Here is a 20,430-nt window from a genome sequence, read left to right as displayed (position 1 = left end):
CTTTCTTTCTTCTTTCTTCTTCTTCTTCTCCTTCTTCTTCTTCTTCTTCTTCTTCTTCCTCTTCTTCCTCTTCTTTTTCAGAACAAGCTTGTCTAACGAAGTGGCTTCACTGTCTGCTTTCTTGGACATTACTTGGCTCAAATAAGTGACATTGTGTGTTCGGATATCAGCTATTTTACAGTTGTGGCTTTTAAAATGACTTCATCAGAATGCTCCGCCACCTCTGGGCTGAGAGTGTAGCTCCGCCCCTGCTTACTAGTCCCAGTCGTTGCTCCACCCCCTCTGCTGATCTGGGGGGAGTTGTAGATGAGCACATGCTTCCTCTGACACATGTGCAGTCACGTGTATGACGTATGACGTCACGTGGCGTGTGGGAGGATCGATCACGCTATTCCCCCCAGTTCCCCATCCCCTCGAACAGGCCCCCCGACCGACCAGAGGAGGCGCTAGTGCAGCGACGAGGACTCATACCCAACTGGTTTCCCACCCGCAGACACGGCCAATTGTGCCTGTAGGAACATCTGACCAAGCCGGAAGTACCGCTGCTGGGAATTGAACCTCGGTCTGTTAGGCCAGTGCTTTTAGCTCTAGACTACATTACTCAGACACCCACCCCTTTATCTTTAACTAAAAACTACACGATTTTAATTTGGACATTGCAGACTCTTAGCCTACTCCACTGTAAAGGCTGATGGAATGGAGTGCGTGCGCCATATGACGCAAGCCACACCACCTGTGACGTTTTTTACTTTATAAAATGACGTCACGTCGCTCAGCAGCAGTCAATCAAGGAGAGAAGGGGGAGAGAGAGAGGGCGAGAGGGAGTGAGTGAGAGAGAGAGAGAGAGAGAGAGAGAGGGAGGGAGAGAGAGATGGAGCAAGAGAGAGGGAGGGAGAGGGAGTGATATACAGGGTAGAGGGAGGGAGAGAGAGAAAGAGGGCGAGAGAGGGAGAGAGACAGGGAGAGAGAAAGAGAGAGGGGGAGAGGGAGAGAGACTAGAGAGGGAGGGGAGAGAGAGAGAGCGAGGGAAAGAGAGGGGGAGAGGAGAGGAGCAGCGCCGAGCGCGAGGACAGAGCCTCCTCTCTCTCTCTGACGACACGCACGCGCTCATTCTCCAAACACCTCTCGCACTGACGGCTTCAGCAGCCGCATCCTTTCAGTTTGTTCAGTTCAACCTACAGCTTTATTTTTGATTTTTATTTATTTATTTTCTAACTTTGTGTAGGCTACCTCCCCCAACACACACACACACACACACACGCACACGCACACGCACACGCACACGCACACACACACACACACACACACACACACACACACACACACACACACAGCGCCTCCATGTGAGGAGATGAGGAGCGTCGGCTAGGAGCGTGCGGCGCGGAGACTTGTCTCATGCTATGGTCGGTCTCTCTCTTCTTTCAACACAAGAATGTAGTCCTCCTCCTGTCTGTCACTTCAGCACCGAGGAGAGATGCCAGCAGCAGCGACACGCCTGCCTCCGTGCCCCCCGCCCTCACCTCCACCTCCCCGGGCACGAGGAACAGATGATCTGCGTCGAGGCAAAGTTTGAGGACGGAGCGCTTCACCTGTCCGCCACCGCCTCTCTCCTCTGCTCTGCTGACTGGAGAGCGTTATCGCCAGTTAGTTAACGAGCAACTTCAACACAAGCCTGACACATTTGTCGGCTTATTTTTTTCCATTTAATTTGTTTGTGTGTGTTTTAGTGGGATGTGACAGTGACAGCTCAGCTGTTACCGAAGGAATTTCGTGCGCGCAGCCGTCGCAGGATATGGCGTAAATAATGTTTGTTGGAGTACGGTCGCCTGTCACTTGAGTGTTTCTTGTCAGCCGTGTGTGATCATGAGAGGATACCTGCAGGACTGAGTCTGAGGATTCTGCAGGCGACAACAATGTGGATACATCGGTGTGCGGCGCGCAGGTAAGAGTCCGTTTCATGCACTATAATAATAACCCGCTAATTAGTTTGATAAGGGTAATTAAACAATGTCCTGTTGATGCTGCGTTGTTTTGTTGCATATTTGACGCCCCTCATTTGGGGGGAAACGTGCCGCCTCTGCCTTTTAATCTACGCCACTAAGTTATCAGTGTGTGTCTGTCTGCTGAATTGATGAGTGCATTGTGTCAGTGCTCTGCAGCCTGCAGGAATAAAGACAAACACGCACATGTCGGCTACTTCATGTGTCTGCCGGCAACAGTTCTTCAAACGTGCGCCTGTGACTGTTTTTGCATAATGGTAGACAGTGTTGTTGAAGCATCTTAAGGCGGAGGGTGTAATATTATAGCCACGGATTCGTTCTCACGCTTTATAGAGAAAAAAATGATCAAAAGTTTCACGTCCTGTACGCTGGGGGTCGCCATATGTACGGCGCAAGCCACACACTGTAACAATTTATTTATTGTCCACGAAGAAAATATTGACAGAAATATTGAAGGGGCAATAGAGTAGCCTACATCCACAACATTCTGGACCGGTTTCCTTATAACCTTTTAGTAGGCTACAATGCAAATCGTACACACACACACACACACACACACACACACACACACACACACACACACACACACACACACACACACACACACACACACACACACACACACACACACACACACACACACACACACACACACACACACATGGCTAGGTCTGTCAGCTCCTCCCCACTTGTGAGCACAGCACACCCGATTAATTAGGCAGTCTAATTAGTGCAGGTTCATATATTATTATAGCTATAAAGATTCAAATAAAGGTGGTGTTTTCATGGCATTTTGAGTAGTTCTGCATTGTATGAATGCATGTCTGTATGTGTTCGTATAGCTATAAAGCTATAATGAGCTTCCAGAGTTGGGATTGAAATGAAGCACTCTCACCAAACATATGGAGGTGGCTCCATTAGCTCAGGCGGTGCTTATGAAGACAGAGAGAGAGGAGCCATGGAAAGTGTTGTGGGTGGAGGAGGGGGAGGGGTAGCCCATCTCATCCATTTCATCACAGCAACTTATGGTCCAACCCCCCCCCCCCCACACACACACACACACACACACACACACACACACACACACACACACACACACACACACACCTCATCCCCTCCTACTCTAACATGCCCCCATCACATTACAATAGCAATGGCCCCAGCTAAACGAAAAACAAGACATATCTGCTTTGCCAAGTGAAATGATCCCCCTAATAATTAGGGATGCACATTATTGGACTTTTTGTTGATATCCAATATGCTGATATCCTCCAACTCGTTCAGCCGATTGTCGATACTGATATATGCGCATATGTTTTCCACCTAATTTCAGACAATGTACAATGCTTTTAAAAATTCACTGGGCAAAAATAAGAAAACTACTTCAGCTTAATAAAACATGCCATATTGTTTTTAATTCGTGTTAGCAGCATCGAGCATTTGGACATAATTAAAGTGTCATTTTATCGGCCTGTCATAATATCAGCAGACATGTTTGTTTCTTGTTTCGGGCCGATGCCTTGATTTCATTTTAAAGCTTTCTTTATCGGCCGATACCGATGGCGTGCCGATATCATCGTGCGTCCCTAATAGGAGGATCAGCCTTACTGACTTGGACAGAGTTAATCTGAAGCCAAGATGATTTCTTTTGATTTGAAATCAAAGCTGCCAGTTGCCACCTGCAGAATCTCATTCGGACTGCTGCTGCCTCTAATGCCTGGCCATTTGCAGCCGTACGTTTATTATGCAGGAAGCTGGTGGGGTGATGGTCATGACACAGGCTGTACCTCTTAAGGCTGGTGGGGTGATGGTAATGACACAGGCTGTACCTCTTAAGGCTGGTGGGGTGATGGTAATGACACAGGCTGTACCTCTTAAGGCTGGTGGGGTGATGGTAATGACACAGGCTGTAGCTCTTAAGGCTGGTGGGGTGATGGTAATGACACAGGCTGTACCTCTTAAGGCTGGTGGGGTGATGGTAATGACACAGGCTGTACCTCTTAAGGCTGACCTCGCGGGCTGATGCTAATGCGTGTGGACAGACGATGAAATGAAAGGTCCCTTATCTCTCCCAGGATCAGTCAGGGCAGAGAGAAAAACCCAATTTCCATGTTCAGAAATTTCTCTGTTGCTTCTTGACATGATGTGCCATGTGTTTGGCCTGAGCCGTGTGTTTGGCCTGAGCCATGTGTTTGGCCTGAGCCGTGTGTTTGGCCTGAGCCATGTGTTTGGCCTGAGCCGTGTGTTTGGCCTGAGCCATGTGTTTGGCCTGAGCCGTGTGTTTGGCCTGAGCCGTGTGTTTGGCCTGAGCAATGTGTTTGGCCTGAGCCATGTGTTTGGCCTGAGCCGTGTGTTTGGCCTGAGCCGTGTGTTTGGCCTGAGCCGTGTGTTTGGCCTGAGCAATGTGTTTGGCCTGAGCCATGTGTTTGGCCTGAGCCATGTGTTTGGCCTGAGCCATGTGTTTGGCCCTGAGCCATGTGTTTGGCCCGAGCCATGTGTTTGGCCTGAGCCATGTGTTTGGCCTGAGCCATGTGTTTGGCCTGAGCCGTGTGTTTGGCCTGAGCCGTGTGTTTGGCCTGAGCCGTGTGTTTGGCCTGAGCAATGTGTTTGGCCTGAGCCATGTGTTTGGCCTGAGCCATGTGTTTGGCCTGAGCCATGTGTTTGGCCTGAGCCATGTGTTTGGCCTGAGCCATGTGTTTGGCCTGAGCCATGTGTTTGGCCTGAGCCATGTGTTTGGCCTGAGCCGGCCCGAGCCATGTGTTTGACCTGAGCCATGTGTTTGGCCTGAGCCATGTGTTTGGCCTGAGCCGTGTGGTTGGCCTGAGCCATGTGGGCTGTCATGGACTGGATGTCGTCCTTACTCGTAGAGATTCTCTGTGTTTTCACTTCTGCTTGCCATCGTGGCCTGAAGCTTGCATTGTGATTTTTACAGTAATAATAGACGACAATTTCATAAAATTAAATGTCCTTTTGCTATTGTCTCTCGCCGACTGTTATAGTCCATGGGCCAAGGCTGAAATTTTGACATATCGGTACCACCTGAGGTGACCGCACGATTTTGTTATTTTTGTCTTCCTACATGTCTCTAGTTTATATTTTGGTATGATAACCCTTCCGATTTGGTAGCTTAAGGATAGTTATCACTCTGTAAACAAACCTACCCCCAAAAAATGACAAAACCCTGATTTCATCATATCTCCTGAACCACACATGATAACGCAGAAAATGTGATGTCTACCCCTATGTTTTCATGGTCAGGGATTACAATGACACCCTATACAACATCATAAACTGTTTTGGTGAATTCAGTGGTGTTTTGAGAAGGATACAATGCAATTAGTCCATGGGCCAATGGTGAAATCGGTACTACCTAAGGGGCCCGCGCAATTTTTGTATTTTTGTCTTCCTACATGTCTCTAGTTTATATTTTGGTATGATAACCCTGCCAATCTGGTAGCTTATTGATAGTTATCACTCTGTAAAAAACCTTCTCCCATATAAATGACAAAACCCTGATTTCTGTGTATTAGTCCAGATGATATGTGAAAATCATGTTCACTTTTTCATAAAAGCATGAAACTTGGTACGCATATAGTTTGGGGCCCCGTAAATCTTCAGAAATTAAGCCATCACAAAAATGCCTCGTGGTGGCCATTTTAATTCCGCCATAAGTGAATTATGTAGTTTGCATCATATCTGCTGAACCACACATGATAACACAGAAAAGGTGATGTCTATCCCTATGTTTTCATGGTCAAGGATTACAATGATACCATATAGAACATCATAAACTGTTAAAGTAACTAATCAATGGTGAATTTAATGACCTGAGAAGGAAATCACAGTTTCTGATAACTGATGCTATAACCTCAATTCCATGACCACTCACTGGCTAACATTTTTTGATTGATTTGAGTAATTTGACTTCTATGGGCCTTTTGTTAAAATAGCCCCCAGGCCCCTTCCAAACATCCTGCGACTTTCTGCCAGACGGCCAAATCCAAGATGGCCACTGGTACAATCTTGAAAAATTTACTTTTGAACCAGAGCACCTAGGATAATGTATGAAGACACTTTTCGGTGTAAGTCAACCACAAAGAATCTGATTCTGACATCAGTTTAACATTCTGACATAATTTTGACCCAGAATTCCAAGATGGCTCCCATCCAGTAGCGTGAAAACTTAACTTTTGAATGGCAACATATACGTATGTGGTGTTTGGGGTTTACCATTTTTAGAGTAAGGACGGAGATTAACAATGGTGAATTATAGCTATTTTAATTGCAAATCCATGCCTACCAAACATGGTTTAGTAATGACTAATGGCCAGCCTCCCCTCCCTACCGGGAGAGGAGTCTGGCGCCATGGAAACAGGCAACTGGGATAAGCCCTCCCCTGCTCTACAGCTGCTCCCCATTGGAGCGACTGTTTCAGTGGCTGCCGGATGTCTTCTCCCGGCTTATTACAAACTCTGTCATTGCCATGTCAATCAGAGCAGCTTCCGCTCCCTCCTCTCTCTGTGTCGCTGTAAATACTAGCTAGCAAGCTAACGGCAGAAACCTACACGCTCGCTTGTTGCTACACGCTGAAAAGGGCAAGTTGGATTGTTGGAAACTATTTTCCAAGGGTACTGCCGCTAAGCGCCGCCCATCGCAATCCCACTATGCAGACCTGCGTGGGAGGCGAGGCTGGCCAGCGAGACTATGGGATAGGTGAAGGTGAATAGCCTATGTCCATTGTCCAACAAGTTTTCTCAATTAATTTCCCTCTTTGCGATGTGATAAAAGTTTCTCAGTGAGTTATAGTTGATTGCCTCACTGAATTATCTGCTAATATCCAATTTTAGCAGCAGAATTTGATGTCCTGGCGTGGCACGTCCGTGTGTAATGACATATCCAAAAGGAATTTTACTCTGCGCTGCACAGCATAGAGATGATGGTGCGCTCAAGCGCAGCAGAGTATTTATCGCGTAAGAGGTGTTTTTTGTTAGCGCGTAAGAGGTGCTGCCCCGTATTCTGCGCAGAAACGACTGATTGTGGCACGCCTATGTCCAGTAAAATTATAACAGGCATGCGCTTGTGCACGCACCCAATTTGCATTTCGCGCGGCGTACCGCTTTTGCGGAGATAGGGCCCCCGGGACTTGCAAGAATCTGGTCAACTTCTCCTCTCCTGCAGCATGGGCTGATTTTAAGTCTGCAATGAGTTCATCAGAGGCAGGCAGACTGTAGGGTGCGGAGGGTTGGGGAGGCCAGGTCAAACGGCAAGGAGTTGAACTCATGCATGCAGGCATGGCTCAAAATGGATGCGAAAAGGTGCAAACACACCAGACGCTGAAGTGACGAAGCATCTGGAAGCGCAGCCAGTTTCATTTTGGCGCACTTGTTAGCACATTAGACCGTTCAGTCAGACCTGCCGTGATGTAGCCGGCTCGCCCCATGCAGAGATTGTTTCGGCGTCTGATCTATTTTTGTGTGAGACCCGCGAGTGATTGTGTGAAGCCAGATAGGAAGTCAGTACAAGTTGTCACCGGCGCCGAGCAAAGCAGTGCGTCTGGTGTGAATGGCCAGGGTCCTGCTCCAGCTGAATTTACACACAGCGGCACTTTGCGTCTGCAGCATCACAATCATCATCCACCCTCCTCCCTGCATGCATGCTCCAACCCACTCTGACTGACTGGTGGCGACCATTTATGGATTTCGTTTCCACTCCCTCCGTGTCGAATCTGTCTATCTCAAATGCCTGTGCCACTGTGAAACAACAACATCAACAATGCTAGCTCGTTGCTACATGCTGAAAATGGTTGGATCTGGATTGTGCAATAAAGCAGGCCTGCTTGATAGTTTTGGTGGATAGTTGTAAAGGTGAACGGAGCCTGTTTCCCCTATACCAGGGTGGAGGTATTAGCAGCCAGAATCTGCCATTGTAGGGAGGGAGTCTGGCAAGCGAGACTACCCGGGGAGGAACTCAAGGTAGGAGCTGCTGAGATGGAGTGGAGCGCTCCAAGGCAGTGATTGACCTGGTTGTGGTCAACTTGTAAACCTCCACGAGTTGCTGGAACATTGTGTTTTTGATGAATATGTGGCCTTATTCAACTCCTACAGCACATACAGGAAGACGCAGAAGAGCAAGCGCATCTAGAAGCTCTATCTCCAATCTGTAGGGCTGCAAGAACCCTACATCACTCTCGTTGACATGGGCATGATCTAGAGGATGGCAACTCCATCAGCAATTGGATCGGCAGACACAAGATGGCACCCCATACAAGTGGTCGGACTATGTCCACAAGGTGTCATCCATCATCCTTGCCCGCCATGGTGATGTTGACATATCATCTGTGTAATCGACCGGTATGACACAGCATACTTGGCTAAAGATAATGAGCGGAATCTGATGATTCAGAATCTATAGCTACAGCTAATAAAAATAGCTTATTTTAGTTATCTTGTCATACATTCATTAAATATTTTAATGCAAGAAATCCTGGGGGTAGTTGGTACAGCAGTACCAAGGTAAAATGGGTGTTGACATTAACATCTTTTCAGTGAACATAATTCTGAAATGACTCCCAAAACATCCACCATTGTTAATCTCCTTCCTTGTGGTAAACCCCAAACGCACAGTATACCTTCCCATTCAAAAGTTACATTTCCACAATACTGGATGGCAGCCATCTTGGAATTCTGGGTCAAAACTATGCCATAATGTCAAACTGATGTCAGAATCGGATTCCTCGTGGTTGACTTACACCGAAAAGTGTCTTCATACATTATTCTATGTGCTCTGGGTCAAAAGTCAATTTTTTAACATGGCGCCAGTGGCCATCTTGGATTTGGCCATCTGGCAAGGAAAATCCCAGGATCTTTAGGAGGGACCTGGGCGCCATTTTAACAAAAGGTCTATATAAGTCAAATCACTCATCAAAACATCTTAGCCAGAGAATGGTCATGGCTTTGAAGTTATAGCATCGGTTATCAGATACTGTCATTTCCTTCTCACGTCGTCATCAAATTCAGCATTGATTAGTCACTTTAACAGTTTATGATGTTCTATATGGTATCATTGTAATCCTTGACCATGAAAACTTTGGGATAGACATCTCCTTTTCTGTGTTAGCATGTGTGGTTCAGGAGATATGATGCAAACTACATAATTTGCTTATGGCAGAATTAAAATGGCCGCCACAAGGCATTTTTGCGATGGCTCAATTTCTGAAACTGTACAGGGCCCCAAACTATAAGCGTACCAAGTTTCATGCTTTTACGAAAAAGGGAACATCATTTTCACAAATCATCTGGACTAATACACAGAAATCAGGGTTTTGTCATTTATATGGGGGTAGGTTTGTTTACAGAGTGATAACTATCCTTAAGCTACCAAATCGGCAGGGTTATCATACCAAAATATAAAGTAGAGACATGTAGGAAGACAAAAATAACAAAATCGTGCGGTCACCTCAGGTGGTACCGATTTTTGCCTTGGCCCATGGACTATTAGAACACAACAGTGATCCAGCCTTTATACGATTAGTGAAGTCTTTGACATTTGCTGTTCTAAGGTGTCTGATAGGTGGTGTCTTTCCTGGGAAAAATCTTCTGCATGACAGGATGTGTTTTACCTTCTCTGCATGACAGGAAGTGATGTGTTTGTTCCCGTTCCGTTTGTTTGGAATACATAGAAGAAGAGAGGAGCACGGTGGCGCAGTGGTACTAGCGCTGCCGCCTCACAGCAAGAAGGTCCTGGGTTCGATTCCCACCTAGGAGGACGCTGTGGGCGCTGAGGGTGTGTCCCCATTCCCATATCCTCAGTGCCTACAGCCCAGGTGGGGTCGTCATAAAGGGCCTTTCTGTGTGGAGTTTGCATGTTCTCCGTGTGCTCCCCTGGGGCTTCCTCCAGATACGAACCACCAGCTAAAAACATGCACATAAAAAAATAAAAGAATAGCAGTGATAGCCACCATGACTCAACAGACAGAGAGAAGAGAAACCCAAACTGCATCAACAGAAAATACAAGCTCCGCCCACACTGATTGACAGGTGATCTCTGGCACCTTCACGAGAAGAGTCCATATGACCCACCCCCGCCGTGGTATTCACACCTTCGTAAGTGGGGATGTTCTGAAAGCTCTGAGTTTATAAGTTGTGACATGTTTGTTGACATTTTCAGAAATGGCAGAGGCGAGAGGCCATGCAAGTTCATTTTTTGGTGGATGATATTGTCATTTTAGTCATTTTAGTCATTTTTCTTTGTCATTTTACAATATGTGAGGTCAGAACTTGACATTAGAGGCTAATGCACACCGTCAGTTTCTTGTGGACGGGAGAAGTCCAGGCAAGACGTCTAAGGAGAGAAAATGTCTGAGGAATTTGTTGTTCCTGTCATTATGCCTTTGCATTTCTAGTATTTCGTTACCTGCTCACTCGCTAGCTAATGTGTTAGCCTCGCTAGCTTCTAGACGCCTATAGCGACACCTAGCGACTTAACCACTTGAACGCCAAGCATATCGGTTACACGACTTCCCATGTCGTAACCACAGGCTCACAAGTTCCATTTGAAAGCAGCAATAGAGCCTAAATTGGGGGGGGGGGGGTGCTAAGGCCAATGAGGATTACCACTAATTATCCATTACCATTAATTAACTTTGCCCATAATTTGGGCATGCCGTCATTGGAGACACTGTGTAGAGGTATCACATTACCCTCTGCTGAAATGACTTTCTAGACATTTTGTTGTTGAAGTCCAGCCTGAGAAACCACAGTAATCTGCACTGTGGCAACCATATAACCTTTTTTTTCTGAAGCATTTTGGAGCAAATAAATAAATATATAAGTGGGAGTATTACTGTTGAATGGCTGGAAAGGGCATTCAGCAGCCAACAGAGAAACTGGGGTAATGGCGTGAGACTTGTTCATTGGCTTGAAAAGCGTCTGGTCTTAATTGCGCTATATAGCGCTGACTACCCAAGCACAAAAGCATTGGTCATTATGCAAATAGGGAAAAATGTGCCTATAGGGAGATACAGTAACATGCTCTGGTGCCTCAGTGGCACGGACAGAATGCGACATGGCTTGTTGCCACTTAAATGTGACAGTCAACGCAAATGAGCTGAAATACCACCGCTGAAACTACGGGTTTGGTCAAGATTCATAGGAGGGAAACACATCTCATCATTGTTCTCGGACTGCTCTTGAGTCGCCCATGGGCGCATTTCTGCGCAAGCGTTCCAAGATATCAACATCTCCAAAAGTGTGCTTGTTCTATTTTGCCGTCGCCCTTAGTTCTGCGTAACAGTATATAGATTAGAATAATGATAAACAAGCAAAAAGCCTCGTTCGACATGTGTAACTAACAGCATAGAATAATAACAAGCAAGAAGCAAGAGGGTGGCTTGCTTGAGTGTCAGCCAGAGGGGAGTCGTCTTTCATGGATGCCATAGAGTTTTGGCTTTCTCCCACTGAGGTAACACTGAGGTACAGTGTGGGTCTCAGCCAAGACTGCAGCAGTAACTATATATATATACTGGATAAATATTGGCAGAGACACGGGTTGCCTTTGAAATGGACTTCAGGTGTCTGCTCCCCCTCACTGAAGACACACCCGTCTCCTTAGCTTTCAGGCCACTCTTCATACAGTACATGTGTCTAGCTTCTTCATGGCCAGTGGAGCGATTGGAGTTGCTTTGAATGAACATGTTGAACATGTGGCTTAGGTGGATTAGCTCCTCATAGATAGACATGGCTGGTGCTCATGTGTTTAGGATTTGGTGTGCTCTCCCTGGATTTGAATGATATTCTAATAGGGCAGGCTTAATGAACCAGGTAGAAACACATGCTCTTGTAGAACATCATCAGTCTGTGGCTACTCAACTAGCTTTACCAGTGACTGCAGTGCTAAACGAGGCGTCACTGTGTCAGGGGTCATCAGATATGCAGATATTCCTGTGATTTAGGTGCCATCTTAACAGCCTCTACCAGGGTTATTAGCTGGGCCTCTCTGGAGCGTCATTAACCTCATTTGCAACGGAATAGGGCTGTGTTGCTTCTCTGAGAGCCCATCTCTGGAGATGTGTGAGTGAGTGTGACTGTGTGTGTGTGTGTGTGTGTGTGTGTGTGCGTGTGCATGTGTGTGCGTGTGTGCGCGCGCGCGCGCGCGCGCACGCGTGCGTGCTGTAAACAGCCTGCACTCAGAAGCCTGTTAAATCCAGGAGGAGCGAGCAGGCAGCTTGTCCCCGTGAAACAGACGACATGGACACAGACACTGCCTCATCTGACCGTTCTATTAGCACCACCGAAGAAGACATCTCATCTGGCTGCCTCCATTCTATTAGCACCACTGAAGAAGACATCTCATCTGGCTGCCTCCAGCCTGAGCCCACAGGCTGATCACAGCACCAACCATGGATGACTTGTCACTCGGGGGTAGCAGGTGGTACTTAGATTCGTCCATACGAATTTACTGGATACTGAATGTTTGTTATGAGAGGATGAGGGTTCAATCGATGTGAGATTTGGATTGTAACGGATCAATCGATATAGGTGTTGGATTGTAGTTACAACAGAGAGAAGGCACCAGCAGTGCCAGAGCGCGGGCGTCCCACAGAGAGAAGGCACCAGCAGTGCCAGAGCGTGGCCGGCCCATAGAGAGAAGTCACCAGCAGTGCCAGAGCGTGGGCGTCCCACAGAGAGAAGGCACCAGCAGTGCCAGAGCGCGGGCGTCCCACAGAGAGAAGGCACCAGCAGTGCCAGAGCGTGGCCGGCCCATAGAGAGAAGGCACCAGCAGTGCCAGAGCGTGGGCGTCCCACAGAGAGAAGGCACCAGCAGTGCCAGAGCGAGGCCGTCCCACAGAGAGAAGGCACCAGCAGTGCCGGGCTCATACTTGATTCATGTAGTGAGCTTTGGCTGGATCAATACTGCCTCTACAAAGGATCAGTCTCATCCGTCATGGCCCTTCCCACTAACTGGCCTGCTCCAGGCGCACAGGGCACCTCTCAGCGGCCCACTTCTCACCAAAATACTCCATAAATGAACAACAGTGTTTTCTTGGAATGGCCACACCCATCCCCCCAAACACACACACACACACACAGTCCTCACACACACTCCTCCATCAGCCCCGCCACCTCCTCTCTCACACCTTTGTTTTGTTCCCAGTAGGGCTGCAACTAACGATTCTTTTCATTATTGAGTAATCTGACGATTATTTTCTCGACCAATCGATTAGTCGTTTGGTCTATGTGTCAATCACTTTTTCCCCAAAGGCCAAGATGAGATCCTCAAATGTCTCTTTTGTCCTGACCAACAGTCTACAACCCAAAGACTTTTAGTCATAGAAGACTAAAAAACAAAGATTAAAGATGACTCTAAATGATTAATTAATTATAATTGCTATTTGTGATAAATTTTCCCTTGATCGACTATTCGATTAACCGACTAATGTTTGCAGCTCTGGTTCCCAGACGCTCAGTGGTCATGGAGGTGGTTGGTCGCTAGGCCTGGATCAAAGCATTGACGGCGAGGGCCGAGCTGATGGGAGTGTCATCCTGTTGGTCTGATCCTCAGGCTTTCTCCACGCTCCTCAGAACTCTGTTTCTCTCTCTGAGCATCCTCAGGCTTTCTCCACGCTCCTCAGAGCTCTGCTTCTCTCTCTGATCCTCAGGCTTTCTCCACACTCCTCAGAGCTCTGATTCTCTCTCTGGGCATCCTCAGGCTTTCTCCACACTCCTCAGAGCTCTGCTTGTCTCTCTGATCCTCAGGCTTTCTCCACACTCCTCAGAGCTCTGCTTCTGTCTCTGAGCATCCTCAGGCTTTCTCCACGCTCCTCAGAGCTCTGCTTCTTTCTCTGAGCATGATCTTCAGACTTTCTCCACGCTCCTCAGAGCTCTGATTCTCTCTCTGAGCATGATCTTCAGGCTTTCTCCATGCTCCTCAGAGCTCTGCTTCTCTCTCTGATCCTCAGGCTTTCTCCACGCTCCTCAGAGCTCTGCTTCTCTTTCTGATCCTCAGGCTTTCTCCACGCTCCTTAGAGCTCTGCTTCTCTCTCTGAGCATCCTCAGGCTTTCTCCACGTTCCTCAGAGCTCTGATTCTCTCTCTGAGCATCCTCAGGCTTTCTCCACGCTCCTCAGAGCTCTGCTTCTCTCTCTGATCCTCAGGCTTTCTCCACGCTCCTCAGAGCTCTGCTCATGTACCACTCCACTGTGGAGGACATGTGGGTCATCTACACTGTGTGGAGGACATGCAAAACCCCCATGTTAGATCCCCATAGACTTTTCCCCTGATGAACCCAAGTGCTACTTCCGGTACTTCCATACCTTCATACCTTACATGCATACATTAGACCCCGGTCTAATGTCAGGAAGGTATGAAGGTATACGGTATATTATCGCTGACCTTTCATGAACACAACCAATCAGAGGAGATCTGCTGCTCGCCTCTTGTCCTGCAGATTTGCGCTCCGCTCACCAGAATACTCTACCTCATGGTGAGAAAAGTGTAGACCTCTTGTCATGTGAAGGTGCCTTTACCGTAATGGCAAGCCTGTAATATGTTCAGTTTAAAGTGGTAAATGGTAAATGGCCTGCATTTATATAGCGCTTTTATCCAAAGCGCTTTACAATCAGTAGGTCCATTCACCCATTCACACTGACATTCACACACCGATGGCGGCAGGCTACCACGCAGGGTGCTGGCACAGCATCGGGAGCAATTTGGGGTTCAGTGTCTTGCCCAAGCAAGGACACTTCGACATGCAGACTGGAGGAGGCGGGGAATCGAACCACCGACCTATTTTTTATCCAAAGCGATTAGTGGATGACCCGCTCTACCTCCTGAGCTACAGCCACCCCATGGTATTAAACAATAGTGTTGCTTGTAACATGTATATATGCCTGCCTATTAATAAGGTAAAAAAAAAAAAGTAGCCTACAAATGGTGAATAAAAAGAAAAAGAAATGAATAAAAATAATTTAAGCTAAGCCCAGCAGAGGCAAGGACACTTATTACGACTATTTTAGCTGAACAAAAAAGATAGAAAACGGGTTTGACGGTATTGAAAATCATACCGTGGGTATTTCTAAATACCCTGGTATATGGTAGGCTGGTATACGGTAGGCTGGTATACGGTAGGCTGGTATACGGTAGGCTGGTATATGGTAGGCTGGTACAGTATATGGTAGGCTGGTATATGGTAGGCTGGTACAGTATATGGTAGGCTGGTATATGGTAGGCTGGTACAGTATATGGTAGGCTGGCATATGGTAGGCTGGCATATGGTAGGCTGGTACAGTATATGGTAGGCTGGTATATGGTAGGCTGGTACAGTATATGGTAGGCTGGTATATGGTAGGCTGGTACAGTATATGGTAGGCTGGTATATGGTAGGCTGGTACAGTATATGGTAGGCTGGTATATGGTAGGCTGGTACAGTATATGGTAGGCTGGTATACGGTAGGCTGGTATATGGTAGGCTGGTACAGTATATGGTAGGCTGGTATATGTTAGGCTGGTATATGTTAGGCTGGTATACGGTAGGCTGGTATACGGTAGGCTGGTATACGGTAGGCTGGTATATGGTAGGCTGGTATATGGTAGGCTGGTACAGTATATGGTAGGCTGGTATACGGTAGACTGGTATACGGTAGGCTGGTATATGGTAGGCTGGTATACGGTAGGCTGGTATATGGTAGGCTGGTACAGTATATGGTAGGCTGGTATATGGTAGGCTGGTACAGTATATGGTAGGCTGGTACAGTATATGGTAGGCTGGTACAGTATATGGTAGGCTGGTATACGGTAGGCTGGTATATGGTAGGCTGGTATATGGTAGGCTGGTATATGGTAGGCTGGTACAGTATATGGTAGACTGGTATATGGTAGGCTGGTACAGTATATGGTAGGCTGGTATATGGTAGGCTGGTACAGTATATGGTAGGCTGGATATGGTAGGCTGGTATATGGTAGGCTGGTACAGTATATGGTAGGCTGGTATACGGTAGGCTGGTATATGGTAGGCTGGTACAGTATATGGTAGGCTGGTATATGTTAGGCTGGTATATGTTAGGCTGGTATATGGTAGGCTAATACCTTAATACCGCCCAAGCCTAACTTCCAGAAGCATTCCTGCAGTGCTCTATTGTACAGTGGGAGTCATTAATAGGATGATGCAACACCCTTGGCTGTTGCAGTAACTCACCCTAACCCCCCCTCCCCCTCCCCCGCACACACACACACACACACACACACACACACTCCACCAACCCAATTTCTTTTTTTTATGAAATATTACAGCACAGCCGTAGTAGCAGCAGCTGGCACTTGCATGGATGGAGCGTGTGAGTGTGTGTGTGTGTGTGTGCGTGTGTGTGTGTGTGTGTGTGTGTGTGTGTGTGTGAGTGTGAGTGTGAGTGTGAGTGTGTGTGTGTGTGTGTGTGTGTGTCATGTCCCACGCTACCAAAAACACTTGGTGATTTCATAGAATATTTCCCTCCCAGAGGCCGGCTGCGCTGACTCTGAGGCAATCCATAAATGTCTGGAAGCCTGAGGAGAGCCAACAGTGGTGTTTATCTCCCTAATGCTGATATCTACTGAGGAGAGCCTAGCTGCTACACCTCAGAGCACTGCTGCCAGGCAACCACATGTAGCTGATGTTAAGAAAAGACAAAACACAACAGCTTAGAAATACAAATATTGCATTTTGATTGATGATGAAATGGTGTTGAAATACTGTAGAGTTTATGGTGGAAATCCAGTAGGTACTTCACAACACGGCACGCTGGTGTTTCTCCTCCCAAAGGAAAAGGTCAAAACATACCACAAAACTCTGAAAAGATGATGCTTTTGACCTCTGCAAAAGTCACTATGAGTCACTATGAGTTTGTTCACATGCAGGACAATAGCTCATATTCTGTTAAGGTCATATAATGCTAGGATGCTTGTAAACACATATCCTCATCATCACTCATATCGCTGTATGCATGGAGAAACTGGGTTTTTAGTGTGTTGCCATGGAAACTGAGCTTAAAAGTACAACAAAACTAGGTGCCTTAGCATCTGAGAGAGTTTATCTGGGCTATTATGAGCAGAAACAATACCTGAGTGTTATGGCTTTTTTTTAACTGCATTTTGATTGTGCTGTGCTGCTCAGTGGGGAAGAGATAAGTTTCTGTGCTGCTCAGTGGGGAAGACAGATGTTTCTGTGCTGCTCAGTGAGAAAGAGAGATGTTTGGATCAAGGGTCCTCATCATGAGCATGTGTATCTGGTACGGCTGCATGCTGATATCGACACGTCATCGCCGGTATCGGCCGATAAAGGCTTTAAAATGACATATGGGCATCAGCCCCAAACAAACATTTCTGTTATTATGTCCAGATGCTCCATGCTTGACTACATTATTGAGATTACATTGTTTGTTTGTTTTGCAACTTTGTGAAATAGGTCAGATGTGCCCTGGTTGTGGTGGCTGTTGTCAGGATTGTCTCAGGGGAGCATCATCCAAGCCTGTTTCAGTAGAATGAACTTTACAAGTTTTGTTTGAAAGAAAATATTAATGAAATAGAAATATGTCATGTTTTACATGACGTTAAGTTGGAGTTGTTTTCTTATTTTTCCCAGTGAATGTGTACGTTTTGAAAAGCATTGCATTTATGTCTGCATCTGCCAGTGGGCCATCACAATACCAGTAGGCATTATAATGTGTTCCACTACAGGAGACACTTGATGTTCTCTGAAATTATATTGAAATATAATGGTATATTGGTATATAAGAGTTAGACAAAATATCGGCATATCGGATATCGTGAAATCGTGCATCCCTACTATCTAGGATTTGTCAACACCTGCCTGGTCTCAATGTGCATCATGATTAGCCAACATTAGCGGCATGTTAGCTGGCGTAGCTCCGTCAGGATTTAGCCACTAACAAATTACAAACACGACAGTGCGCAGGATGCAATTTGGTCCCTGTGTATCTTGGCAATAGCACCAAACAATTTGTGTGTGTGTGTGTGTGTGTGTGTGTGTGTGTGTGTGTGTGTGTGTGTGTGTGTGTGTGTGTGTGTGTGTGTGTGCGTGTGTGTGTGTGTGTGTGTGTGCGTGTGCGTGCGTGCGTGTGCGTGCGCATGTGTGTGTGTGTGTGTGTGTGTGGTTATATTTGCCCTATTGCTTACTCTTTAGAGCTTGAGCACACAGCCCTCTTCAGTTCCAACAAAGGCCTGATGGCATATTCAACAGGCTGCAACTGGAGACTCTGAGGTTCCTTCTGCTGGACAATGCATAACAAACACCTACAGTGTAGGGGCAGTTCACCTGAGTACCTGTTGCATGCACTTCACTGGCTGTGGTATGTAGCACTTTGTGAGTATTGAACACTACGGTCGCCATAAGCCATCGTAAGCACGTAAAAATGACATCATAATCATATCAGATAAAGTCATGAATGCGTTTTGTTTCTGGCAATAAGGTTGTTAGCCGCGACAGCGGGGCTGGTATTATTTGCACCTTCTGAGTCTGTGTGTGTGTATGTGTGTCATCATGGCAATGGTCCTGGACACACCTATTGTTTTGAGAACTACCACAGAAGCCGTTTTAACATAATCTGTCTGTCTGTCTGTCTGTCTGTCTGTCTGTCTGTCTGTCTGTCTGTCTGTCTGTCTGTCTGCCTGTCACAGTCTGTCTGTCTGTCTGTCTGTCTGTCTGTCTGTCTGTTGTGTCTGTCTGTCTATCTGTCTGTCTGTTGTGTCTGTCTGTCTATCTCTTGGCTTGTCTGTCTGACAATGACAGTGTCAAAACCATGCTAGATGTAGTCATGAAACTTTACAGCTGTGTCGTTGATATAAATCGCGGCTGGTGTGATCCGGCCTCTACTTTAATCATATATTTACTTGTGAAGACTCTGTTAAATACAGTATGTGTCACAGCACATCAAATGTGTTATGAAGAAATAATAAGTATTTCAACAGCTCAATTATTTATTCAAGTCATAGCAACCTCATAAATGCCATGCCATATGCATAATGTACTGTATTATGATGTATTATGGCATTTTCTGACGTGATTATGATTTAATCTATTGTTGTGATTGTGATTATGATGGTTTATACCTCTTGGCCAAAATAAATATTATGCCCAATGATGCATTTATAGCCATTATAGCTGTGCCATAGCATAATCAAAATGCATTGTTGTTGTTATTTTCTGATATGATCAGAAAATCATATCATGATTGATGCAAATTTCATGCAATTCGACATAGCCCCGCCTATTGGCAAACACAAAAAACAGTTTATCTCGAGAACCGCTTGTCCGATCGTCTTCAAACTTGGGGATTGCGCTTAGGGCGACCTGATGGAGTGCACTGCAGAATTTCGTGCAGTCTCGCATAGCGCCACCTACTGTGTACGCACACACAAAAAGTGGTTTATCTCGAGAAACAGCACTGATGAATGCTCCATACAGTTATGAAATTGGTTCAGGCATCATGAACGTGTTTTAAATAATGTAATATTCAGCTCAGTGTTCTGTTATTCAGTGTTACCTAATGTGTGTGTGTGTGTGTGTGTGTGTGTGTGTGTGTGTGTGTGTGTGTGTGTGTGTGTGTGTGTGTGTGTGTGTGTGCGTGTGTGTGTGTGTGTGTTTGATTCTTGACCCCTCCTAAGTAATTACTTTTGAAAGTAATAAGTAAAGTAATTGTATTACTTTTTAAAGGAATAAGATTCAGTAATAAGTAACTAATTACCCTTCCCTGCCCAACACTGCTTGCCAGCCATGGAATGTTACCCCAAGTCTTGGGGCTTTGCTGTGCACAATGGCAGATAATGGAGTGAAAAAAGTGCAAAGACAAGACAAAACTGAGCACAAGTGGATTAAAATAACAATAGAGCCTTTTGCTAATGGCCCATTTGGACTGGCTGCCACAATATGATACTTATTATTTGGGAATTATGGGAGATAAGAAAGGCGCTAAGTGCTAATGTTTTGCATGCAGCAGGCAGGACGTGTTAATGGTAGTATTTGATAGCGTCTTATAATGGAGCGAGGCTGTCTGTATCTGGTGACACTCTGTCTCCCGCAGCCACAGCGAACACACATTAACTCATTGTCTATCCAGACAATTGTGATGAATAAAGCGTCCCTCGCCGTGTGCAAATAACCAACTTTTTAAGGAGTTTTGAGAGAATGTCGAAAACTATTTCAATGGCGTGTTAAAATGGGGTTTCAATGTCATAACAGATTTTATTGTTAGCAAACCGGCCGTGGAGCGCGGGCACGGTGCCAGATAAAATGGGTTTTAAATGGAATAATGGAAGGAGCCGTGTACCCTCATAATTCATAAATATTCGCCGCAGCAGCATTCATCACACCTGCGCTGAGTTCCTGTGCGTTCTTTGTATACTTTGTGACATTTTCAATTTGCTTTATCATTAAGAGTTTATTGA

The 20,430-nt window shown here is 46.2% G+C and overlaps 1 protein-coding gene across 1 annotated transcript in view; it reads left to right on the top strand.

Moving 5' to 3' along the window:
- Positions 1–1,913: 1,913 nt before the first annotated feature.
- Positions 1,914–20,430, top strand: part of ajap1 (adherens junctions associated protein 1) — a gene marked incomplete at both ends in the record, with an annotated part of 72,461 nt that continues 53,944 nt past the window's right edge. The window contains one exon of the mRNA XM_083641795.1: positions 1,914–1,942. Within this exon, the coding sequence (XP_083497921.1) occupies positions 1,914–1,942 (29 nt within the window). The remainder of the gene's footprint in view (positions 1,943–20,430) is intronic.

The sequence above is a fragment of the Poromitra crassiceps genome (assembly GCF_964638095.1).
Source record: "Poromitra crassiceps genome assembly, chromosome: 8".
NCBI classification, from domain to species: domain Eukaryota; kingdom Metazoa; phylum Chordata; class Actinopteri; order Beryciformes; family Melamphaidae; genus Poromitra; species Poromitra crassiceps.
This window is presented reverse-complemented; position numbering and strand designations above follow the sequence as displayed.